This window comes from Pelodiscus sinensis, chromosome 10 (assembly GCF_049634645.1).
Source record: "Pelodiscus sinensis isolate JC-2024 chromosome 10, ASM4963464v1, whole genome shotgun sequence".
Classification (NCBI taxonomy): Eukaryota; Metazoa; Chordata; order Testudines; family Trionychidae; genus Pelodiscus; species Pelodiscus sinensis.
Window position 1 is genome coordinate 26,145,518 of NC_134720.1, and position 26,356 is coordinate 26,171,873.

At 44.9% G+C, this 26,356-nt stretch overlaps 1 protein-coding gene across 2 annotated transcripts in view; it reads left to right on the forward strand.

Annotated features, from left to right (window-relative positions):
- RNF13 (ring finger protein 13) overlaps positions 1 to 11,169 on the forward strand; it is a 105,252-nt gene extending 94,083 nt beyond the window's left edge. For both annotated transcript variants that reach the window (XM_006115934.4, XM_025181159.2), the window contains 2 exons: positions 6,108 to 6,188; positions 9,695 to 11,169. In XM_006115934.4, the coding sequence (XP_006115996.1) occupies positions 6,108 to 6,188; positions 9,695 to 10,059 (446 nt within the window). In that variant the 3' untranslated portion in view covers positions 10,060 to 11,169. The remainder of the gene's footprint in view (positions 1 to 6,107; positions 6,189 to 9,694) is intronic.
- Positions 11,170 to 26,356: the final 15,187 nt, after the last annotated feature.

Genomic DNA, 26,356 nt, shown 5'->3' on the forward strand with positions numbered 1-26,356 from the left:
TGACTGGTCTGTAGTTTCCTGGAGTATCCTCACTTCCCTTTTTATAGATAGGCACAAAATTTACCCTGTTCCAGTCTTCTGGAATCTCTTCAGTCTTGCATGACTTTTCAAAGATGATAGCCAATGGCTCAGATATCTCCTCAATCAGCTCCTTGAATATTTTAGGATGCATTTCATCAGACATCTAATTTTTCTAATTTGCAAAGTTTAAGTGTTTGCAAAGCACTTGGAGCACCTTTCATGGATGCTGCTGAAATGTGATATATTATATAGTTCCCTGCATGCATCTTACCTTGAAAGATCTAGGGTAGAGAATGCTCTGTATTATATGTTTGTTAAGAACAGTGTACATTTCCGGTCCCATTTATTTTAATAATAATCTGAATGACAAGTCTCTCTCTGAGATAATTATGTTTTCTTACTGCAAGGTTAGTAGTATTTTAATATTGGAAATATGGGAAATGTGTAAATGCTTCTTGATAATCAGATAAAGCAATAGACTGATTAATTAAAGTAGACCTATTGTTAATGAGGTAGTTGAGTTCTTAGTTCATATTAGTTAACATCCTAAAAAGAGGGTATGCAGTAATCCTAAATAGGGCAGAAAAGAGGAATAATTAAATTATCCTTTTTTAGTAATTTGAAGTATAAACCAAGCTTGAGTTAGAAGTTGAAACCATGTTCATCTCTCTTTAAATATGTGGATGGCATCAGATTGCTTTCCCAATCTTCTTTCATGAATCAACTAGGAAATATTTAAACAGGAGTTATCATGCTCTGTATGTTACAAGACTGTACAGAGCAATTTAGAAAAGGTGTTATACTATCTATTTAGTTATTTTTCAATATTTTTAACTTTTTTTAAAAGTGTTTCATTTTTCTTTTTAGAAAAATGAACAGAAGGTGCATTATTCCCAACAATGTACATTAAGTAAAACAGAAACCATAACAATCTACAATTTAAAACACACAATCTTAAAAAGCCATCTGACCAGAGTGTTGTCATATATAGTTTAGTTATTTTAAATAATCAGTTTATTACATATCTAGTCTGAATCATCTAAATAGAAAAGGACATTGCTAACCAAGATACCTCGTTTGTTTTCCCTTTGCACCTCTGTCCCCTCTCACTGCCTCCCCTTTCCCCCAAAAAACTATGTTCCTTAGAATTTTAAACTGACAGTTTTAGTGCCTCTGTATTTGACAGATTGCCTTGTCTATTTCTTTTACATTTTAATGCTTTCCTTGCAAAGCTTAGCTACTGTCATGTTCTCATAGCTTAAGTTTTCCCACCATTACATACACAGTCATACATGTGCAAAACGTACACACAGCACAGATCTTATCCATATTTAGGAGTGCTTGGATTACCAGTTTCATTGTGAAAATTCGATCCAAATATCTTCTGAATCAACTAGTATTCTTTTTTCTGGAGCATGGCATTGTGGTCAGGGACACCTTGGCAAGTAATTTCTTGTGCATAGTTCTCAGAACCTCTCTCTACAATTACTGTATTTGAGCCATTATACATTATTCATTTTGATTTCAAATACACAGATTCCATATCCCCTGTAAGTGCAGGCTGCTTTGTACCATTCCATTACTAGATGGTTAAGATGAGTTTATGGGTACTCTGCATTATTAGAGTAGTACAAAGCAACCCCAACTTACTTTAGATCAGTGATTCTCAACAAGGAGAATGTGTACTTCTGGAATACACAAAGGTCTCCTCAGCAGTACATCAGTTCATCTAAATATTTGCCTACTTTTACAACAGACAATATAAAAAGCAATAGTGAAATCAATACAAACTATAATTTCATACAGTGACTTTTTTATATTGCTTTATATACTGTACACTGAAATGTAAATACAATATATTCTAACTGATTTATAATGTTATGGTAAAAATGACAAGTTAGCAATTTTTCAGTAATAGTATGGTGAGAAACGCGTCTAATGTCTGATTTTGTAAGTAAGCAGTTTTTAAGTAACTTGCGGGTACACAAGAAAAAGAAAATCAGACTCCTGAAAAGGAGATGTAATTTGGAAAGGTTGAGAGACGTTGCTTTAGATGATGTCTTATCACCTACAGCTTCCTCTGGTATATGTCAAACTTCCTCATGTCTTTTTTATACCGAGACTCAATTTTTCTTTCTTGATACTGTCGAAGCAAAAACACGCTCCTCTCTGTTTAGGCAGCTAACAACTGATTTGCTTTATTGATCAGTAAAGCAAAGTGAGCCAAACGTGGTCCCAGCAAAGCCGGGCCCAGTAAAAGCTGCTAATACAATCACAGAAATCCTCAATTAAATTTGGAAAAACAAAGCCTTATCAACAAGATGGCGGACAGGTATGAGGGAGTACATCTCCTGTCCCAACCAGCCCAATTAACACATACCAATAGCGCATCCTGTAGGCCTCTTCTCACGGGGTGACAGAAAGTTCACTCTGGTCTACGTGCTTGAGAGAAAAGCTGAAATGGTTTCTGATATACAAGATGGCTTCTAGCTAAACATAAAATAGCTTCTACAATACAACTTCCTTTAAAAACCTGATTAGATTCCCTATATGATATCTCACAGCCAGGTAATTGAGAAGGCCTAAACTGAAAAGCTTTGTTGAGTTGTGTGCTTCATTCTCCACCTGCTGTTTATTATCAGTTACATTTACACTTTTACTACCACAGGTGCAGAATAATTCCCATATGCATTCTTATTTTGTGTGAAAGTCAGTTATCACTTTCAAGTCTGTTAGGCTGGTCCATCTGGAGAACCTTTTTTGAAAAGCATCTATCTTCTCAGCCTTTACTTGGCTTGATAGTATCTCTGTTGTTGCAATGAAAGGAGCAGAAAAAGGGGAAGGAAAACAACTCTGTCACAGAAAGCAGAGTCGTTTATGAACAGCTGTGGAAAAGGCAAAAATATTCTTATTTTTTCCGGGAAGTCTTTTAAATATAGAGCAGAGAGAGATAAGGGAAGGCACTGAGGAAACACGTCAGCAAGAATGCACAAAGAGATGGGAAAAAATAAAATTCTTTTTAGAGAGAGAATTATCTTACGGTTAAGGGAAAGGACTAAAAATCAGGGGTTTAAGGTGTCAAAACTAGTAATACCATCATAGATGTAGTATTCTCTGTATATGGACACAAAACATTATTTTCTTAAAACACCTTGAAGTGATATGCATGAGTCCATTGAATCAAGCTAGATTTTTGGTAGCTACTCAAAACCTGTTTGTATTCCCACTTCATGTAATACCTATCTGAAACTATGCTCCTGGTGTAGCTGGTTGGACAAACTCTTCTGAACATTAATTCTGGCCCACTTTCTCCCCAGTCTCCTTGTTGTGTTTTACCTGAATATTTAGCTCATCACAGTTTTAGTGTTTGTGTATTTTTAGTAATTGTGATTTATAATCAGATAAGGTCTAACAATCTAACCTCTGATTTAACTACCATTCATTATAGAAGTTGAATAAGTTTCTAAAAGAATTCAGGAACTTTAAAGCAAAGATAGAATCAAGTCTAAATATAAGTGGATTGTACATACAAGAGAAATAATAGGGTTAATCAGACTTACAAATCTCATCAACCTCCTTATGTTAAATTTGCTGCATTGCTCGTAGAGTCTTTTGGAGAAAGAGTCTTTCATCAGTGGAGTTGGTGGCATCTTTCAAAGTGTCTAAAATATTGCTTTTCTATGCTCACTTGAATATTGTTCTTTTATGGTCACTTGAATGTATCTTGCCTAGTGTAACTCATGTACTTGCTAAAAACCTCCTAATATAAAATGGTGTGTCTTTCGGCCTCAAGTCACACCAAAACACTTTTTTTTTAACTCATAGACACAGCAAACAGATTGACTATTTAAAATTCAGATAAGTACATGCATAACTCTTGGAAAGTTCACTACCTTGGATTGTAATGGTTAACATAGTTTAAGTCTTCGCTAGTTATATAAATATGCACTCTTGCTACTGTTCTTTATGAATGAGTGTTAGTTTTAAACATCAGTATACTGCAATTATAAAGCATGCAGTAGTTTTGTTTCAGTGAAAAGTCAATAGAAGTTTAATACAAAAAAATCAGGTCAAATGGAAAAGTAAATATATAAATAAATACAATAAATTTTTTTCATTATATTGTAATAGAAATAAGATCACATCAGTGTCCACAATAGTTTTAGATAAACGCAGGTAAAAAGTACAGAAGTGCAGTACTGATTCTCAGAGGTAATATGCATTCTCTGTCCCCTATATTCTCCCATTTTGTCATTTGCCATTTTGTGGTGGTTTCATAACTATTATCATATCATCTGTACCAGTTTCACTACCAACACTTTCAGCAAAAATGCCCCAGGACAAAACGATGCAGAAACACAGCTATGAATCCAAGAGATATTCACGCAACATGTATTATTATTCTGAATATCCAGCTGCCTTTGAGAAATTATGTGGCACAAAGTCAGAGGCCAAATACCTTCAGCCATCTTGAGAAACAGCTATTTAGTACAGTTGAATTGAATATGAAAAGTTTTCCTGGTCTTGAAGGGCCAGCATACCTCAGTACAGGATAACAAACACAACTGAGGCAAGAGTATGCTACCTTTTCAAGGATGATTCTAAACATGCACATAGAATGCCAGATTGAGAGACTAAAAATATTGTAAAAAGTAATGCTTTTTGAAGTTTAGTCTGTGTGTGGGAGGGGGAGTATAAAATGATAGTAAAACTACAAATATGTAGATTGTACTCTTAAACTTATTCAGAGGTTATACTGACATTTATTTAGTTACATAAAGGACATAGTAGGTATTTATAAAAAGAAACAAAATAATTTGTTAATCTAAGTATTCATTGAGGAAAGAGAACACTTGTGTTAAAGGTCTGCAGCTTTGGCAGTACAGCTTGTCTGCATCATCCTCCCGTTTGAGACAAGACCAGCCATACACACAAGACACCCTCTTATTCTCTGAACCAAAGTAGAAACCATCGTACAGTATGTCAAATTCTTAATAAAAACATATGATAAAAATATGTATGTTTAAAATTGTTTGTTACTCGGCATTATGTCAGTAGTGTAAATCTTGTTTGTGAGGTTTATATTAATTATTCAGTAGTAGCAATGAGGAGTCTTGTGGCACCTTAAAGACTAACAGATGTATTTGGACATAAGCTTTTGTGGGTAGAAACCACTTCATCAGACTCTATGCATCTGACAAAGTGTTTTTTATCCACAAAAGCTTATGCCCAAATAAATCTGTTAGGGTACATCTACACTAGTCTACACTCCTCGTGGAATGATGTTTAACAGTTAATTTGAATTAACGGGTTTATCTTGGAATCCTGCTTCTCTGCCGCGTGTAGACGTGGGCAGTTACTTTGGGCTAGTCAGTTTCCAAAATGGCGACCGGCCGGGAATATGCTAATCAAGAGTGGGATGTTTAAATCCTGCACTTCATTAGCAATTTCGGTCGCCCTCATTAGCCTCCCTAGTTCGAACTAGGGTGCTAGTATAGACGTACCCTTAGTCTTAAAGGTGCCACAGGATTCCTTGTTGTTTTTACAGGATTATTCTGTAGTGTTTCTGTGCATTTTCTCTAGTAACTAGATAAGTAATTGCTCCCTGTTCATTATTCTGATTTCCTTCAAGTCCTCCTGCCTCTTTAAAAAAGTAAAATTCTAGTTTGTCTTGGTTAAATTTAAATGGGGCATATTAAGGTGAATATTCTTCTGCTTGTTTTTATGTACTGTATATTTAGTTGACATATGCCACTAACAGTTCATGCATACATATTATAATATAGATTTCTATTTCAATTGAATATTTTAATTAGAATATGATAGAAAACGGACTTCATGCAAACTTAAGCAAATATGGCAACCTTTTCCTTGAAGGGAGACCAGATGAACATACAGTTCAAATAAAAAGAAATATAATGAAAGGGGCAATACAGCCTCAAAGAAAATGCTGTGGATGGGAAAAGATAACAGGGCCCTCTGGATATTAAAAGAAAGTATCCAGAAGAAACTATCTGTATGTATTTGAAGACTACTAGTTTTGTTATATATCCTTTAATGTACTGATTCATAATTTTCTGCTGCAGGAGATGAATATGATGTATGTGCCATTTGTCTGGATGAATACGAGGATGGAGACAAGCTCAGAATCCTTCCTTGCTCTCATGGTAAGCAACAGTATATTGGTTTTTAATTTTAATTAAAACAGTTATTAAAGAAAATATTTGTGTCTGAAAACAGCAATACATTTACTGACCGATTTATAAAAGGTAGCCTCTTTAGTTTGGCTCAGAGTCTACTTAAAAAATGAGATAAAATCAGACAATTTTGGCTTCTTAAAGCATCAGGAGGATAAAATGACAACACAACTACTCACCCAACCAATGAGTCTACCTTCCTCCAGGAAAATTCCCAAGAGAAAATATGACACTGACACTGGTACCATGAAAATCAGACTGTGTGTGTCAGCACAGCAGAGAAGCGCACTCCAGAGTTAGATTTTACATAGATTATGTTCCCGATGATCCGTTTTGCCTAACAAGAAGCCACCCATGTTGTGCACCAGCTGCATGTCTTGAGTAGTCTTCCTTACATTTTCCCCCTGTGCACGAAGTGGATCCAGATCCAATAGAAAGGATTGCAAAGTCTAACGACATACAGGTGAAAATAGGTACTCTTGGCTGTGACAAGTTAGGTCACAAAAGTCCCCTTGTGTTTTCCTCCCAGTGTGCTGATCATCCCACCGACTCTGATCTTCCTACCCTCTTGAGATTCCCACCACCGTGTCCTGCTGGGTCAGACCCGTTAGTCTCCTCCAGCCAAACCACAGACTTGGTGTTATTGTCAGTATTTTCCCTGTAAGCTGAGCACTTGGGTGGCCACCCAGGAGAGATTAAAATGCCGCCCAGCTGATTAGCAGAGTGCCCACAGCATATGTTTCTACATCCACACGTGCCTCGGTGCACATAACAAAATTTATTCTGCAAATAGATTGAAAAATTAGAGAAGACGTTGGTTACCACCCCTCCCCCTACAGAGCAATACAGATGCTGAACCACTTCAGCTCCAGGAGGGCTGAGCTATAAGGGATCAGTACTCAGGAAACCAACTCCCAAATGGGACCTAACCCCCCAAATAAATCCATCTTACTCGGTGTAAAAGTTTTACATAGAGAAAGCTTATAAGTTTTCCACTCTTTATCAATGAAAAAGAGAGATGCACAGTGGTTGCTCCCCCCTGCCCTTCCAAGTAAAAATTCTTTATAGTGGACTTGATAATAAACAAAAGTGTTTTTATTAAGTATAAAAAATAGTTTTAAAATAGTTTTTAAGACCTGTTACATGCAAATTCTAACCCTAAACAGTTGTTGTAAACATCTCTTTCATATGCAAATTTGATACATTTACCCAGGGACTGAACAAAGACATTAACTGGATGGGCTGTTATATTCAACTCCCAAATGACATCAAAAGCTAAGTATTGGACACTTAGGCCGTGTCCAGACTCAGGGGTTTTTTCGGGAAAAGTAGCCTTTTCCCGAAAAAACTTCCCCTGCGTCCAGACTCAAGCCGCGTTCTTTCGAAATTATTTCGAAAGAACGCGGCTTTTCTTTCGATGGCGGTAAACCTCGTTTCACGAGGAAGAACGCCTTCCTTCGAAAGTTCCTCTTTCGAAGGAAGGCTTTCTTCAATGTAAAGAGGCCGTCTTCGAAAGAGAGCATCCAGACTCGCTGGGTGCTCTCTTTCGAAAAAGCGGATTTTTCTTTCGAAAGATCCGCCTGCAGTCTAGACGCGATCTTTCGAAAGATGCTCTTTCGAAAGAAGCCTGCAGTCTAGACATAGCCTCACAGCCCATCTATTAGCCTCATTTAGCACGGACACTATAAATTGACAGTTGGGGGGGAGGGTTCTCCTCTCTCCTCTTTTTCTTAAATTTTGTGGTTTCTGTGCCCCTTTGTGCTCCACTCATCTGAAGAAGTGGGTTGTGCCCTTGAAAACTCAAGATGCTATCTATATTCCTTGGTTAGTCTCTGAAGTGCTACAGGACTTGTTTTTTTAAATCTCTTTCACAGGCTAAGCAGCCTCCTAGCTTACATTTTTCAAGCAGGCATCTTAGGTGGTAAAAGCAGGGGAGGGAGGTGTCCTGGCGTCTGGCAACTCCCCTATTGTGTGGTTCCTCATTCCCTTTATATCCTTTGTGCCCCATGTGGGAATTAGTGCTCGGTTCAAACTTTTCTCACCTTGAATGAGAAAGTACAGGATCCAAAATGAGTTTCAGCATCAGTTGGTCTAGACACACGTCTTTGTGGGACCAACCACAAACAAGACTATCAAACAAGACTTTCCAGACAAGACTATTCACAGGTCGTTAGTGTGAGTACTGAGTCATTAAATTTCTGGAGCAACAGTAATGGCCCTTATTAGCAAATTTAGAATTATAATAGATCCACACTTCATCTTTCTAACTTCATAGTCGAGAACGATGCATGCACAAAAATAGGATATACAGATTCAGTGGATTACAGACTTTAAATTACATCATATGATGCATTTGCATAAAGCGTCTTTCAGTTATGCATTTCATAAGCCAATTTTCATAAAGCAGGAGTGGCGTGATATTAGCTATCCACTAACTAGAAATCCAGGAGCAGACAGGGATTCAAGACTTCACACAAACTGTTAATCTCTTGGGCACAGGTTGGACATGTATCCTAACAAAATGGTCAGGAATCATCCCTACCATGCCATTATGATCCTTCCTTCATTCCATTAGTCCCATTGTCTCCATTTTGCCCGGACTGCTCTCATGGAGCTCACTCTCATCAAAGTCACACTCTCACCAGGCACTACAAAAGATTACTGTCAGGTCAGATGAAAATGAGACATCTGATGACAGTGCACCCCAAACCATCTCATTACCTCACATAATGGCCTCACATACATACCGAACAGAGTGGGGGACTAAATAGCACTCTGTAGGATTCCAGGCAAAAGAAACTCGAGGGCAGACAGACAAATCACTGGGACTTCTCAGAAGGGAAGAAAAGAAACATGGACTCTACCTTAGCTAAGAGCAACACTGTTAGCCAGATCTTACAATCATAGGCTATTGACAGATCTAAAGGAATTCTCATGAACACTTCTCCCAGGAAAACACTTCAGCCCTTCTAGGGTTGCCAGAGTTGGTAGTCCAAAGCAGGATCTGAGGACTACTCTCGCCTAGATCATCTCCATCCTACTGCTGCTGTCACCGCCACCATCTTCCCTTTTCTTCTCTCTAGGGCAGAGGTTCTCAAACTTTGTGATACTGTGACCCCCCTCTAAGTTGCTCACGACCCCCCTGGGGGGTCGGGACCCAACAGTTTGAGAAATGCTGCTCTAGGGAGTAACTGCAGAGCCCCTCCCTGCCTTTTTATAAGCTCAGCGTACTTCAACCTGTGGGCCTTTATCATCAATTAACCTTTATAAATCCCTGGCTCTCATCTAGATGCAGCCTATGAAGTTAATTGGCCCATTTTTCCCAGTCAGGTATTTCGTGGGCTTGACATCCAATCACACGGTCTTTAAAAATCAGCTTTATTTAACCTAAAACTGTAACACACAATTAAAACAACAGTAATTTCAGACAGCTGTGTTTACTTAGCAAATGACATACTTATTTTGTTTCCTGACAGCATATCATTGCAAGTGTGTGGACCCATGGCTGACTAAAACCAAAAAAACATGCCCTGTGTGTAAGCAGAAAGTGGTCCCTTCTCAAGGGGATTCAGACTCTGAAACAGAGAGCAGCCAAGAAGAGAATGAAGTCTCTGAAAACACCCCCTTGCTTAGACCATTAGCTTCAGTTAGCACTCAGTCATTTGGGGCTTTGTCAGAATCTCATTCCCATCAAAACATGACTGAGTCTTCAGAATATGAGGAAGACGACAATGAAGATATTGATAGTAGTGATACAGAGGATGGAATGAATGAAGAGAATGTAGTGGTTCAACTGCAGCCCAATGATGAAAGGGAGTACACAGTGGCAAATACTGTTTGAGTTTCAAGACTGCTAGTGATCAATCTCATAAGAACAAATCTGTTCATAAACCTATACTTTACATGCACATAGGGAATACATTATATTTGGTTCCCTCTTTGGTTACTTCAATAGATGCAGTTCTTCATGTAGTGCTCCATGGTTTAATCATATTAGAGACAGATTTCTTGGTTCAGTTATTCATTCACATATTTATCTTTTCAAAATGAATAGTTTAACTGATCTTCACAGTAATAATGAATAATGCTGGGAGTCTCCATCTGTAGAGATGTCACATTAAACCAGAGACTTTACTTTAAATGTCAATAACTTGTTGAAATGGGAAATAGCCAAGAAAGTATTTTTTTCCTGATTACAGCTTATAGGTAAGACTGGCTTATATTGATAGCAATATTTATTAAAAGTATGGTAAGTGCTACCCTGCCAAGTCCATCAAAAGTGTATATGGTTTCTTTGTCTCCATGGTTTTTCCAAACTTGCCACTACTACTGAAAGAAAAAGGTAGACAGTTTAGTATTCTTTTAGCAAGCAGACCACAAAGCAGGAAAATGGATGCTTTAATCTTGACAGCAGTGATTCTGCTATTTTTCTAAGTAATCCTATTGAACTTGCAAGATCTGTTTAAGGTTGTGAAGGAAATTTCAGAATCAGTTAGATTTAAAATAGCTCACACAAAAAGATTCCTAATTAATTAATTATTAATCGGCCCCATTTGCAGACAGCAGCTAAACTAATTTCCTATGAAAGTAATGCCAGGGCTCGGAGTGACCAAAATAGCAAAGCAAGCAAAGTTGTATATAGAAATACTGAATTGTACTAACTGTTCTGTTGATCCTCACATTATATACCTCTAAATAAGGAGCATTTTATGCTGCATTAGTCTGCTAAACTATGTACATAGATAAATTGGGTTTTTTTTTCAAGTATTTGATTTGAAAATGAGTGGGTATAAATATTTAACAGAACTCTATACTTAACAGTGTATCATGAAAAACTAAATTATAAATAACGCCATTACAACTATGTATAATCAAAATGCAAAGATTTTTTATATGGCCTTGTATAACGGAGATTTGAAAGAATGTTAATAAAACATGTTTTCCACTTTAAGTCTTTAAGTATTAGTGGGAATTTATTAAACTATCACATTACATACATAATGTGTTTTTATTTATATATATGTATGAAATGTAAATGTTAAGGTTCCCATAACATTAACTCACCTGCATTGCAGCATTGCACCAAAGGTATATCACAGGATACAATAAACAGTATAGTGATCAACAATATGTACACTGAAAGTGTGAGTTTACATAGAGAACTCTTAAATTTAATATCACTGGTTTAAATTTGTTATTTTAAAGCTTCAATAATGAAGATTTTTTGCATGTAATTTTCTGTGGGAAAATGATGGAGAAAAGAGGGCCTGTGCCATTAATCACTCCTAGTCCCCTGGCTAGCCCCTTAAAGCCAGCAGTCTGTGTATTTGTGAATTGGTAACCAAATACTCAATGCTTGGGTTGAAGAGATTCCTGGTGAGGCTCACTATTTTCACTGTTCTAATGCACAATGTAGTCACTCCTTCCATCACTCCTTGCTTGCCTACTACCTGGGAAAAGAAGACATTTCTGCTGGTCAGAGTCATTAGTAGTTAGGGAAAGGTTATTGAATATTTCTGGAGGAAGTCAGATTTAACAGTTGTGGGGGCCTAGGTGGAAGTCTTAGATGAATGCTGTCTCTTAGTCCCTCACATCACCAAGCATCTCTGGGGAGGGCAAGCAGAAAGTAAGCTTTATCCAGTATATCCTCATCATGCATTCACCTAGATGCAATTGTTATTTTCACTTTACTAAAGTGTAACCCTTCGTCAGATAGTGCCAGCAGCAGCCAGGACCGGGTTCAATATCTACGGGTTCTTTTTCATCCATCTCACACACAACTGGCTCGAGCCCCCACCCAGTAACCTGGGAAATTCACACACCCCTGGGTGCCTCCGAGAGGCAATGCTTCCCCACTTGCAAGCACAGAGTCTGAGCGGAGAAAAGAAAATTTTAAGGAAAGGAGAGAAGTAACATGGCATTAACTTGGGAAAATACCACAACTAGAGTTCATAACCCCCCACAAATAACTGTCCCAGCTCAAATGGATTGAGCAATGTCCTTTGCCTCTCAGACTCACTAGTCTCATGGTCATGAACCTGTCGATTGCGATCGACTGTTCGATCACAAGGTATTCGCCCCCCCCCCAACTTCCTCCCAGCCCCAAAAAGCCCTGCTACCTACCTCCAGTGACAATGGAGGTCGCGCTGGCTTCCTGTGTGGTGGATGGAAGTCTGGCAGCTGCATGCCACTTCCAGGGGTTTCGGAAGTGCGCTGGCTGCTCCCCTCCCCCAGGTCTGTGGTGTGCTGGGAACTTGTGGGGGGGGGGGGGAGAGTCCCTAGAGGAGGGATGCAATCTAGACATAGCCCTGCTGGCTAGCCGTACCCTCACTGGGTTGAGACAGGATATGTGGGCTATGAGGTGGGAATGAGGGATTTGGATGTGGAAAGGGGTGAGTGGTGTAAGCTCTCGGAAGACATTTGGATGCAGGAGGAGGTGGAGAAGGGGACACTGGCTCAGGGAGGAGGCTCCAGGTTGGGGAGTGTTGGGGTCAGATGGAGGCTTGGGGTACTAAGTAAGCCACAGGCTTGTGGATGTGAGGGTGCAGGAATTTGGGTTGGGGTATGTCAGGGGCTCAGGGCAGGGGGTTCCAATGTATGATATGCTCAGATCTAGGGTTGGGGGGGGAGGGGAAGTGCAGGAGTGTTATGATGCTGCAGCCAGATGGAGACTTGGTCCCAATTGGGGGCTTGTTGGCCAGGCTTCATTTTTAAATAAAATACTGTCAACCACTAAAAGTTTCAGCATTGTCTTTATTTATGAGAAGGGTGGGGAACCTGTTTTGAATCAGGGTCACTGACCCACAGAAAATAAGGGATAAGGGATCTTTCGGAAAAGGCTTTATTTTCCGCAAGATCCACGTCTAGACTGGCACTTTTTCCGGCAAAGCTCCGTGCCGAAAAAAAGCAGCAGCTATTTTTATGCTCATGAAGCGGGGGAGATTTAAATCCCCACTTCATTAGCAATTGCGATACGTCTAATTTGCATCCCTTTTACGAAAAAGGGATGCAATCTAGACGTAGCCCAGGAGTTTTTCCATGATTCCAGAGATATCCCGGAAAAACTTTTCTGCATCCAGAGATGTATTTGTTCTTCCGCTTTTTTTTAGTGGAAGAGCAAACATGCTCTTTCAGTAACCCCTATATTCCTCGTTCCATGAGGAATAAGGGGGCTTCCAAAAGAAGGGTTTTTTCTGACATTTGGTCCAGTGTAGACAGGCCAAACGTTGGAAAAAACCTCTTCCTACAGAAGAATAAAAAAAGCAGCAGTGTAGAGTGTATAAGGGCTGGGAATAGCAAGTGATGGAGAGAAGGAGAATAGAGAGAGCGGGGCTTCAAGGAAGGGGTGGGGTCTTGGAGGCAGGATGGGGCGGTAGATCTTGGCTTGTCCTGACATTTAAAAAGGGATCTCAGGTGTAAAAAGGTTGGAGACCACTGCACTAGTCAAACAATGTAAGGGTCCCATTCACATGCTCAAACATTCTCCGAACCTCACTCAGAGTTGCTGCCCTTGATCAGGGCAGATCAGAGCTCAGGGGTGATTTTCAGAGCTCACCTCCCACCCTTGGCAGGGTGGGGATAGGAGGCAGCTCACCCACTCCGTTGGCCACTCGCTGCTGCTCCTCCATGTCTCTCCCAGCAGCCACCTTGCAGGCCGCCTGCTCCTGCCAGCTGCCCTGCTGGCCACCTACCACTACTCTTACTGGCCACCTGCCAGCCGCCCTGCTGACTGCCTGCTTCCGCCAGCTGCCCGCTTGCTCCTGCCAGCTGCTGCTTCCACCATGGGTCTGGCTCTGGGCCAAACCTAGTGATTTCAGCTCTTTGTCAGTTTTGCAATGATTTCAGCTCTTGGCCCACCACCTAGGCTGGCCAAAAGATTCCATCTCCCACTGGAATAATATTTCAAAATAACAAAGAGATTCCTTATGGAGTCTATTTTAGCCTTAGAACAAACAGAGAGAGAGAGAGAAAGAAAGAGATAGAGAGAGAGAGATTGAACCAGTCTATATGTAATATAATTTAAGATGATCTGTGTCCTTTTTTCCATGTGGAAAATTTGAAAGAGCTGAACAAACTCTTTTGGAAAAACTACCACACTGTCTCCTAAATTCAGCGGCAGTTCAATGGCTCCTCAAAGCAATTAATTACAGTTATGAAAGTGCCTGTTTGGTCCCAGCCCTGTTCCTGTCTTGCCTCTCTCCAACTCCTAAATTTTGACTCTGACATTTAGTTGCTGACTCCTGGCTCTGGCAGCCAATTCCTGCTGTAACTTACCAGAGTCCTGGCTGTCCACCAGCTAGACCAGGGTTGCAGAACCTTCAAATGTGGGTAAAGGGATTTTTTGGGGGTATGGAGAACAATTAAATGTGATGTAGACACACATAAGGATGCAGTTTAACTCCAGTGTAGGCATAACCATTCACAGATAGAGCCTCCAAAAGCAAAAGCAATCCAAACCTATTGCAAAGGAAAAGTTTAGAGTTGTCTTCAAAGTTTTGATACATGATGTATGTGAAATTGAACAATTCTACCACTTTGTTTATGCTGCCATATACAGCTGGCTCCCATTTTTGATGAGCATTTGTTTAAATTATGCCTTGTCAAATCCAAAGCCCTCTCCAGCTGCCCTCAAAAAATGTTAATAAGATATAGCTGTCTTTTGCCTGTGTGTTTAAAAAAGCTTATCAGCCTTTGTGAAGTCAGAAGGCATTCTTAGACGTTAATGCGTTACGGTAAATGTAAAATTCATGCATTTGAAAGCATTGCAGCTGTTACAGCACAAGATAGTGTAGCATAGTCTGCTACTAGCTCAAGCTTAATGTACCCCAACAGCTCTTTACAAAAGGCAGTCCCCAGGCTAGGAAGGGGTTTGTTTGGGTGGCTCCTGGAATGGGAGAAAGCAAAAGGACAGCATGGGATGGGTCCCATGAGATTTCCAGCCCACCTCTCCCCTTGATTTACAGGATTGGTTTGAGATTTTGTGGGCTTTGGCATGTAATCTGGAGCCATATGCTCAGAGCTACTTCCTATTTGCTGGTTTCCAGCAGTCAAACCATCCTTGTGCCCACCTGTATGGGGCTGCAAATGAGCCAGCAGCTGTGTGAGGTGGCAGAACCAAGCCATGTTGGCTTTAGCTTAGAGCGATTCACTTGTGTTGTTACCCACATATAGCTGCTCAGGGCCCAAGTCCTGGGCCCATGGTAAGAGCTGTCTCCTCTCCCCCATGGGCACTGTGAGGCTACGGCTACATTGGCACGATCTTGCGCAAATGTTCTCTAACGCAAGAGTTCTTGCATTAAAGTAGTTGCGCAAGAGACTCTATTGGCCGGGATTCATTGTAAGAACGATGCTATTTTGCGCAAGAGAGTGTCTACATTGGCGGGACGCTCTTGTGCAAAAGCAGGAGCCCGGAACCATTTTGGAGAGGGCAAAAGGGCACCAGCCCTTCCTGGGGGCAGCAGGCTGGAGCTCCTTTGAGACACGTGCTTGAAGGGATCTCCCCAGACAGCTGTTTCGCTCCTGCTGCGAGCTTTAGGACCTCTTGCCGGGATTGACAGCCGTAGCAGTTCTACTTGTGGTTGCCCTCTGCCTTGGCCACCATAGCCTTGTGCCTTAGTGCCATTAGCTGATTTTTCGACCTCAGCTCTCTTCTTGTGCCATGGAGCCAGGGGTGGCCTTGTGCCTGCTCTGGCCTCTTCCGGCCATTTTGGAGTGCCTGCAGCTGGTGCTCCATGCTGCTGCACTCATCGTCCAGGACCTCAAGGTGCAGGTCTCTCTGGACTCCCTCACCAGGGAGGCCATGGCGTCCCTGTGGCATCCCCACTGCACCGTGGAGAGGCCCTTGTGGAGACTGGACACCAGTACGGACTGGTGGGACTGGCTGGTCCTAGGGCCATGGGGCGACCAGCAATGGCTCCGGAACTTTCGCATGCGAAAGCGGACGTTCCTGAAGCTGTGTGCAGGGCTCGCCCCTGCGCTCCAGAGAAGCACCACCCGGCTGTGGGCACCCATCCCCGTGGACAAGAGGGTCACCATCGCACTGTGGAAGCTGGCCACCCCGGACAGCTACCGATCGGTGGCACACCAGTTCGGGGTGGGCAGATCGACCGTCGGTGCTGTCGTCATGCAGGTAAGTCCCAGGGAAAGGGGGTGGGGGAAGGGTGCTGCACTTCATGCCCAGGGGCAGGCAAGACTCCATAGTAGGGTCGCCTCTGTCTCCCTTGACATCTCCCTCCCATCTCCAACCCTTCCCTCCTCCCCTCACCTCCCAATAAACAACCAACCCACACAGGTTTTTTTGGACAACGTCTTGGAACTTTTTATTTACAATGGGGGGATGTGGTTTGGGAGGGGGGAGGAGGCTCTGAACTGGGAGGGGGGAGCTACTTCTGGGAGGGGTGGCCCCTGCGACTGCCTCTGTGGGGGCGGACCACTACCTGTGGTTCAGGCTGCGTCGGGGCAGGCAGCACGGGGAGGTGGGCAGGATGGGGTGCAGGAGGAGGAAGAATTGAGGGAGCAGGAGGAGGGGGCACGGGCATTGGTATGGGAGCGATGGCGGGTGCATGGGGCAAGGCCATGCCATAATGCACCACGTGCCCAATGTGTGCGGTGAGGCGGTGATGACATCGCCAATGCACTCACACTGGGCCTGGAAGCGGCCCCAGGCCTGCTGGCACCACTTCAGGTCTGCATCCACCCGGCGTCCGATGGTCGCCTCAATCCATTCGACAGCCTGGACGTGCCGCCAAAGGAGTTGGTCCCGCTGCCGGACCTGCTGGCTTGGTGCCTGGGCGGTTGGGGGTGCTGCTGCTGCCGCAGGGCTGAAGGGTCCCCTTGCTTGGTCCCACTGCAGGGAACAGAGGAAAGGATGGGTCAGTCAGGCAGCCCAGCCACCATCCCCGCACCCCATACCCTCTGCCCCTGAGCCCAGGTGACACCACAGGACTGTGGCTTGGGCCCACTCGGTTCCCCACCCCATGTTGTATGTTTGCATACAGGCCTGCCCCCGGAATAGGGTCCTCCTCCATCTATTGTAATCACCGGTCTGTGTCCTAGCCCATTGGGGGGGGAGGAGGAGGAGGACCTGTGTTGTGTCAACCTGTGGAACTCCCTGCAGGTGGAGGCTGTGAGGCTTTGGGCTAATCAGTGGTGTTTGACAAGGAGCAAGATGAATCCCCACACAGTGCCTGGGAGCACATAAGGCAGACGGGGTCGGGGCTCTCAGATCCCCATCACGTGGATGTCTCCTGGACGGAACCAGGAGTGACTGGAGAGTGTACCATCCTTGCAGCGAAACTCATGTGGCCCTAGGGCTGGCCCTAGCACTTCCCCCCTCCCCGTCCCTCTAGCTCTCACACATGTAGCCCTGGGACATGTGTGGCCGCAGTGGAGAGTTCCCTCAGGGGGCCAGCCAAGGCACCGGGAGCAGGCGAGGGGCTCAGTGGGGGCCACGCTCACAGGGCTGTGACGCTGCAGTTTTCCCAGGAGCAGCTGGCTGTGCCGCACAGCCAGGCATGGAACAGTGTGCTGTTCTGTGTGCTGCACCCTTCAGGAGGTGCGGGCTCTGGCCTGAGCCCCTGGGGCCCTGGCTGGTTCCAGCCGGCATCCACCCTTCCCCCCTGGTCTGGATGTGTGCGAGCAGCATGGTCCCAGGCATGCCCTGGAGCTGCCTGCTGTGGCCACATCCCACTCGGTCACCAGGCTGCACATGGTTGCACGTGCTGCATACTGGTAATGCTACACAGCATGCAGCTCATGCTGCCCGAGTGACGCTCCCTCCCCCTCCCCCTCGGGTGCCTGGCTCCCTCCCGCCCTTGTGAGTGCAAAGTGCAACTCTCACCAGTGGATCCTTCCCTGGCCTCCGATGACGCACGGGAGACGTCCAGGCTGCCTGAGAGGACCTCGAGCTGGAGGGTCACAGTGCTCCCCTGGTCTGCCTCCTCCTCCAACCCACTGGACAGCTTTTCCTCATCCCCTGCCTTGCTGGTCCTGGTGACGGGGGGAGGGGAGGGGCCTGCTAGTGTCCACCGGCACCAATGGTCCCTGGGGCGCTGCCTCTCCCAGGATGGCATAGAGCCGCTGGTAATGAGGGTAGGTGTCGGCTCCTGCCCCCTGGCCCTCGCAGGCCCAGACATAGCCCAGGTGCAGCTCCTTGACCTTAGCCTGGACCTGCTTGAGGGTCCGGGCAGGATGAGCCTGGTCAGAGAGTGCCTGGGCCATGCGGCGGAAGATGTCCGCATTCCGCCGATTGGCACAGATGTTGTGGAAGGCCTCTTCCTCTCCCCAGAGGTCCAGGAGGGCCTCGATCTCCCCTGGGGACCAGGAAGGGGCATGCCGCTTTGTGCCCCTTGGGGCCTCCTGTGCTGGGGGTGCGGGTTGTTGTTCCCCCCCGGAACGGCCCTCCTGGGTGGTCCGGTGGCTGTTGGAGGAAGCAGAGCCGTGCGGCAGAGCTGGGTGGCAGAGGTGCTTCTGCCTTGTGGCCTCTGCAGGCTGCGTCTGCCTTTAAGGAGGCTCGGGTTACCAGGAAGTCCAGAGCTGCCTGCGTGTATGGAGCGTCCAAGCGGCTACTAGGGCTTTTTTCCGATTGGACGGCTCTTGCGCAAAATCTCTTAGCTGCCTGTCTACACTGGCCTCTTGCACAAAAACAGTTGCGCAAGAGGGCTTCTTCCTGAGTGAGAGCGTCAGAGTTCTTGTGCAAGAAGCCCTGATTTCATACATTAGAACGTCAGTGTACTTGCGCAAGAACTCCCGGCCAGTGTACACAGGCAGCAAGTTTTTGCGCAAAAGCAGTCACTTTTGCGCAAGATCGCGCCAATGTAGACGTAGCCTGAGGCTAAGGCAGTGGGGGTCCGCATACTTAGGGAGGACAAAGCTGAGCCCTGTGGCCAAGGTAGGGAATTCTGACTGCCATGGGCTGTGGGACATGCCCCTGAGGGACTGTAATTGGTAGAGGCAGCAGCTGTTGGATGTGCACTTGGCTGGCTTCACTTCAGCCAGATGTTGCTTCAAGAGTGAGCCTAGTTTGCCCTTCTGGTTGCAGGGTGGAATTCACCTGGTGATTCTCCCTTTCTGTTCTAATCTAGTTAGTTCTTACCCTAGGCCCATCATGGCTCCAGCTATTCAGTGGTGGACGGATTGAACTTCCTGCTCTGGCACTAACATGCCCTGGCTTGGTCCTTGCTCCTGGTACAAACCACATTCTGTGTGAGCATTCTGCATGCTTGATATCGCCCCTAATCACTTGTGGGGCACTAGCCAGGCTTACAGTATAAATCTAACAGAAATTAGCTGTTAGGAACCTCCAATCACTGGCAATAGCTAGTATGTTTGTTGGTGCTGCTGCTGACTTTGTCCCTCTGAGCTGTGACTAGCCAGACTGATACAATCAGACACTTTGGGACAATCCTGACTCCTCACTTTCCACTCCAAATACAGACTGACTTGCAGTCCTTTCTTACAGCAATTTATTGGGCTAAAGCCCTGCATTAGACTGATGTACTTAGAGGTTTAAATGTTGTCCTTAAGGCCAGAGATAGGCTCTTGAACTGTATAGTGTGTTCATAACTGTCCACTGAGTTCTCGTGACCTGGTCGTTAGTTCCCATAACTCTCACAGCCCCTCCAACAGTTACATGGTCAAGGTTATAAAAGCTCCTTCGCCGCTCCATCCCCAGCCTGTTTCTTCTTTATCTCTGTGCCTCCCTCCAAAGTACAGGAGTCTTTGTCCATAACAATGCAGCCTTTTAATTTCTAATGTATAAGCTACAGGAAAATCAACTGCCATTGGAAGGCAAGTGACAACTCCCACCATACTTTTCTGAGCTCCCACCCCTCCTAAGGGAAGCCAAGAGGATCGTGTAGGAGTAGCTCATCTGATGAAAGATCCAGAAAAGCCCTGTGAGCCATGCATTGAGCAAACACTGGACAAGATGTGGGAAAGGTTATGTGAGGCAGTGCCAAACTGATCTGGTTGTTAGCTGAATTTAGTGGGTGAAATATCTCAGCTAAGGCATTCCCAGACTTTTCTCACCAGTGTACCCCTGCATATAGAACTAAAGCAACCTTGCTTGTCAAGCCATCTTTTTACTAGACTCTTATCATGTTGGGGTGATAAATAAGGTAATGCCAATGTATTTCCATCCCTCTGTGCTCACGAGACTGGACCATATTGTCCCCAAAGCAGGGACTTCAGTATTGCAGGGTGGCAGTCTGGTCTGTTACATGGGAGACTTTGGCAGCTCCGCTGACCTCCGTGGTCTAACAAGTTTTAAGAAAAGGCGGTAGTGGAGATGGAAGCAGAATCCTCCCTCCTTAGCTGATGCCTGGAGTATGACGCTGCTTTACAGTGTGTCCATCTTTGTTTACTCAAGCACATCCATCAATGACAGTGCAGAATTCTTCCAGTCAGATGGGCATTTCATGGACCAGGCATGTGCTGGAGGGCCTGAACACACTCATTCCGATTCCTGAATGGGGAAAAATGGCTCAACGCTAGAATTTCTTCCATGTCTCTTCTGTGTGGCCTGGGGAATGCAAATCCGGTGCTGAGACGAGCAGAGCCACCCATGGGGTCAAGTCCTTTGGGCCCTTGCTTGTGCTCTGAGCAGAGGCTGTTCTGTCTCTGTCCTCCTTGACAGAAAATGGAATGCACTTAAATCCACTCTGGCTAGCTAGAATGATTGAAGGGCAGCCAGGGCTTAATTCTTTCTCACATCTCACCCATGCCCTGTAGAAGAATCAGATTACCCTTCCTAGCATAGGGCAGAGCAGCCCTTCACAAGAAAAGGAAGCGATGACTTACCTGCATGACATCCTTCATGTGATGAGGCCCTCTCTTCTGTCTAGAGAGAATTAATACTCCCAAACAGAAATCTGCATACAGTATTCATTTCACAGCCAAGAATGTGCCTGTCTTTAACAGCAGCATAGCTAATGTTCTCTGGATTGCAGGGCAGCAGATTCATGGCATTAGCACCAGAAGCCAAGGAAGTGTCAACAAGATGTCAACAGTCCTCTGGAAGCTTGGTTGCTAGAAGCAATAGCAGTGGCTAAGGGAGCACTTACACTACACTTTTTTAGTTTACGCAATGGTGTTGGGGGGAGGGAGGGTGAGAAGAAATCTATCTATACTAGAACTCCAAATTTGGTGTTTTGTGGTCTTGCTATATCTAACTAGTTATCCAGGGTGGCCTTTTACTGTAGGTTTGTGGGTCAACCTGGACTCCCTGTTGGGGATTCACAGTCTGCGAGGATGGGGGAGGGTTGGGCCTATGCTGCTGGAATGCAGAGCAGTATCAGGAAACTAGTGACTTGCAGGTTCTGAGGCACATAACTGAGGTGGGCAAGAGGCAGTCAGTGAGCTCATCTGGCTCAAGCCACCGGATCTGGCCCATGGCTGCCTCCCCAGAATCCTTAGGCCAGGGGTAGGCAATAATTTTTGATGGGGGGCCATGCCAAGAATTTGGGAAGTGGTTCAGGGCCACACTTTTCTGGGATGGAGGTTAGTGGCAGAAGGGAGCTTGGGGTAAGGTATTGGGGTGCAGGAGGGAGTGTGGAGTCTGGGGACTTTGAGTGAAGGAGGCAGTTGTGACCTGGGGCGCTGGACTAGGGCACACAGGGATGGGCTGTGACCTAATGCAGGGAATTGGGGTAAAGGAGTAGGTACAAGGGTTTGGGTTGTGAGCTTGGACAGAAAGGGATTGTGCTCTGGGACAGGGAATTGGGGGGACAGAGGGTTGGGGAAAGGAGGGGCTGCAATGCCAGAATCAGGCTCTGGCCAGGAGACTTATCAGCCTGCAGCCCAATAGTTTCTCAGGCAGGCAGGCAAGGAGCCTGCCCCACCCTCACATAAGCTGCAGGCACATGCTTTGTGAATAACTACAAGAGAGGAAAGTCATGGTGCTTCATGGCTGCCTGTTATTCAAACCAGAAACCAGCCAACAAGATTGTACTGGGGTGGGAGCAGCACTTGAAGCCTTTCCCCTCCCTTCTGGGCTCAAGAGTTTTTAAAGAAAAACCTCCCCGCAGCTACATTTCTGAGTGGTGTGCAGGTGGGGTGAGGCAAGTGGGGAGCCTGCCTGGAGCTCCCCACAGTATCCGCAGGCTGGATCTGGTAGTTTGGTGGGCCAGATTGAGTCCGCAAGCCGTATTTTGACCAGGCCTGCCTGAGGCAGAGAGCAGCTCATATTGTGCTCTGGAGGCTGGGAAGGGAGGATTTGCCCCATGTCCCAGCAAAATCTCTCAGTTCCCATTGGCCAATTTCCGTCCAATAAGAGCTGAGAAATTTTGCTTGGGGCTGGGGCAGCATGTGAAGCCTCCCTCCCTCTTTCCCAAGCCTAGAGTAGAGCCACACAATGCAGCCAGCCCATGAGCCTGGGACTGGAGCCAGGTAGGCACTTTCCAGCCATAGTCTGCCTCTGGCACCCTACTCCCTCTTCCCCCTCTATCTGCTCCAGGCTACCACCCAAATCCTCCGTACCCCTTTCCCCAGGTGACAGCTCCCTCCCAGACCCTGGACCCCCTCCAGCATCCCACCCCCAGGCCAGAATCCTCTCCTGCACCCATACCCCCCTCCCTGACCCTGCACCCAATTCAACTGCCCCAGGTCACCACCCAAATCTTCTGCACCTCCTTTTCCCCCTTCTCCCAGGTCACAAGACACTGTAGATCCTGCACCTTCTCTTAGAGCCCCTCCCCCAGGCCAGCATCCTCTCCTGTACCCATACACCTACCTGGACCCCATACCAGGTTACAAGCCCCCTCCTACACCCAAACTTCCTCTCAGATCCCATACCCCCTTCTGCACCCCAGTGCACTACCCCAAGCTCTCTTCTGCACCCAACCTCCATCCCAGACCTTGCACCCCCTCCACAGCAGCACAACCCTTGATAATTTGCCAAAATCTTGGAGTAGACCCCCCCATTAAAACTTATTGCCCATCCCTGCTTTAGGGAAGGAGTCTGTACTCTTAAAAGCAGTCTCTGTGTTGGTTTTCCTCAGGAGTCATCTGGTTCAGTGAGTTGTTTCCTTCAACAAATAGAGTTTCTTCGGGCAGGCTCTTGACCTACAGGACATGTAGTAGGATGGTGACTCTCTAGGGCTCAGATTCACAACTCTAAAACCAAGCACGTGTTTCAGGTATATGTGGGCCAGAGGTCACTTGGGAAAGTTTCCATTCCTGCTAGAAGAACCATTCCTTCCTAACCAAATTCCTCTTGTGGGAGTATTTAGGAAGGGGCTGTCATTCTTCGGCTTGACTTCAGAAAAGTATCGGTCCCACTTTTTCTGAGTAATGGCCACAAATATGGGCTAACTAGATGGGTCGGGATCAGTGTTTTTCAAAGTGGTCCATGGATCCACTCTGAGAATGCTGCTAAAGGGCCACTCCAGTTTGTTGACTTACGGCTCCACAGCCACGAAGCCTCACACCTGCCATTGGCTCCAGTTCACCATTTGCAGCCAATGGGAGTCATGGGAAGGGCGATGACCTAGGCCACTGGTTCCTGTGGCTCCCCTCGGCTGCAAACAGCAAACCAGAGATAATAGGAGCCACAAGGCTCTGTGGCTGCAAAGCTGGTAAGTAAACAAACTGAAGCGGCCCATTAGCAGCTCTCTCAGGCTATGTCCACACGGCCATGTACTTTTGCACAACAGCATCCATGGCAGTGTGGATGCTCTCTTGCACAAGAAAGCTCTGATGGCCATTTTAGCCATAGGGCTTTCTTGTACAAGAAGCCCCTGCCGCACATCCACACTGCCCTCTTGCACAAGAGCTCTTGCGCAAGAGGGCTTACACTTGTTAGGAAAGAGCGTAGCTCTTGAGCAAGAAGCCCTGTCTTCCGATGCCGTACTATAAATCTTCTTGCGCAAGAGTGGGCAGGCATTGTGGACGCTCTGTGGGTTCTTGCACAAGTACCCGCCAGTGTACACATAGCTTCAGTGTGGGGCTGCAGACCACTTTGAGAAACACTGGTCTGAATGCATCAGTGGTCTAAATTCTAGAATGCAGGTGATCCAGAGCATAGAAGTTCTACGTTTAACTACCACAGGTTTTAATCAAATCTTATTCCTATCCCTTGTCTATCAGACAGACTGTATCAAAGCATGCCTACAGCTGGGAATATAGATTTGTGGGCAGAGCATTGTGCACTAGCTTTATAGAAGATAAATTGTCTTGCAGGACAGCTTTGGGTTGGATGTGATTTTGTCTTGGAAAAGCATTCAGCACGTGCACTGAGACCAGCTTGTACCTCATTTGCATGGACTGGTACCCCATGAGGATGTGCTGGACATCATGGTTACACGCTGAGGAGAAAATGGCCTAAGAATGTACTCCAGGAAATTGGAAAGCTAACCAGAATATTGGACTGCTGGTAGTAGGCATCTCATAGGAAGTCACTGACTTGTGCTCCAGATAAAAAATATGAGAGCATCTCCTTATATTGAGCAGGGGTGACCAATCATGTCTAACCCTTGTGACCAAACATGAACCAGGGTTTGGGGCACTTCCCCCCAATGTGCTTGATGGCAGTGCTGACTGTAAGGGTCAAAGTCACCTCTTCACTCAACTAGTAAAAGGGGGAGATATGTTAGTGGGCAAGTAGAGGTGGCCATAGCCTATCCTAGTATAATAATTGGCTGTCCCTGCACTGGGAGCCACAAGAAATGGCAAAGGATCAACAGGGTGCCAGTGACTGCATGGAGCTGTACATTCACTGTTCCCATCAGGGAATTTGGCTAATGAAACTGTGACCTGATTAAAACCCATACCATGTGTTCTTGCCTTCTTCCGTGCAGTGAATTTATGCTCTTAAAAATGTATAAGAGATCATGAAAAGGATATAGAGTGTTTATTGGTGAACAAAAGGCAGAAAGGATTTATGAGGGGGGAAAAAGGGTGTGGAGGATGACCAAAAGAACTTAGACAAGTACAATAGAAGGAACAAAAGGGAGCAGGAAGAAAGAGGAAAGTGGAGATGCACTCAAGGGTTTAAACAAGAAGTCAAACTTTAATCTGATGCAATCAAAGACTGGAAGCCAGTAAAAGGATCCAGGCAAAAGAGCCTGTGATATACACAGCAACCGTGTTTGTATTGCACAGGTCAATAATCAAGGTGAGATGATACCAATTATGGACAAACATTTTTAGTAGGGAGAAAAGTGCAGTGAAAGGACACTGAGTGCACCAGAGTGAGAGGGATCAAAAGGGGCATCATTTAATACAACTATAATAAGGAGGGACTTTCACTACACATACATGAGCAGGTAAATATCAAAAGTGGAACAATGTTTTTATATGCAATTTTTGATACCTTCATTGCTTGCTGAAGCATGTTAGTCAAATACAACCTCTCCCTAATTCTCCTCTACTATAGGATTTAAACCACAGTAAGTGTAGATGAGACCATAAGGAACTGACTACAACAACATAAAATTCAGCAGCCTTAAGATACAACAAAAACCCACAACGCAAACCTCATTACAGTGACAGTTTTAGAAAGGAAAATTTCAAAGCTTGTAAAAATAGCACTAAAGTGAAAAGCAATGAAATTCAAATCTGTAGTTTGGCATGGAGACTACTTAAGGCTCCTTACCAGGCATGAAGGACTAGCAAAGGTAGAGTAAAGGAAAGCACACATGTAGAAAGTGAAACGAGCATTTTCCTTCTGTCTGAGCTTGAAACAATGGCTCTGGAATTACCTCATTCATTTCACTAGATGCCAACTCAATTTAAAGTACAAGGCATCTGTTACCATTAACTAGTTCACTGTTCAAAGTAAAGCAGTATTATGTTATGAAATTCTACTTCAGCATTTCCCAAAAGTGAGAGGCATGGCATAATTAACTTTTACATCTGTACTTCTCCTTAAGACATGCAGGCCTTTATAAATAGGATTACAGGAAGGAGAGGTGAGACAGATTCTGAAACCTCATTCTGGAAAGATTTAAAAAATGTGGGAAACAGATTCAAGGAAACGGAGTCTTGGATGGCATGCATGCCTCTTAAGGCAAGAAGTAAACCAGCATGCCTGGACAAAAACCACAGTGGAAAATGGAAATCAAAGCCTAGCAAACACAGTAAGAATATAAATTAAGCAGGCCACATTTAAGGAGGGCAACACCGGAATTTAAAAAATAAAC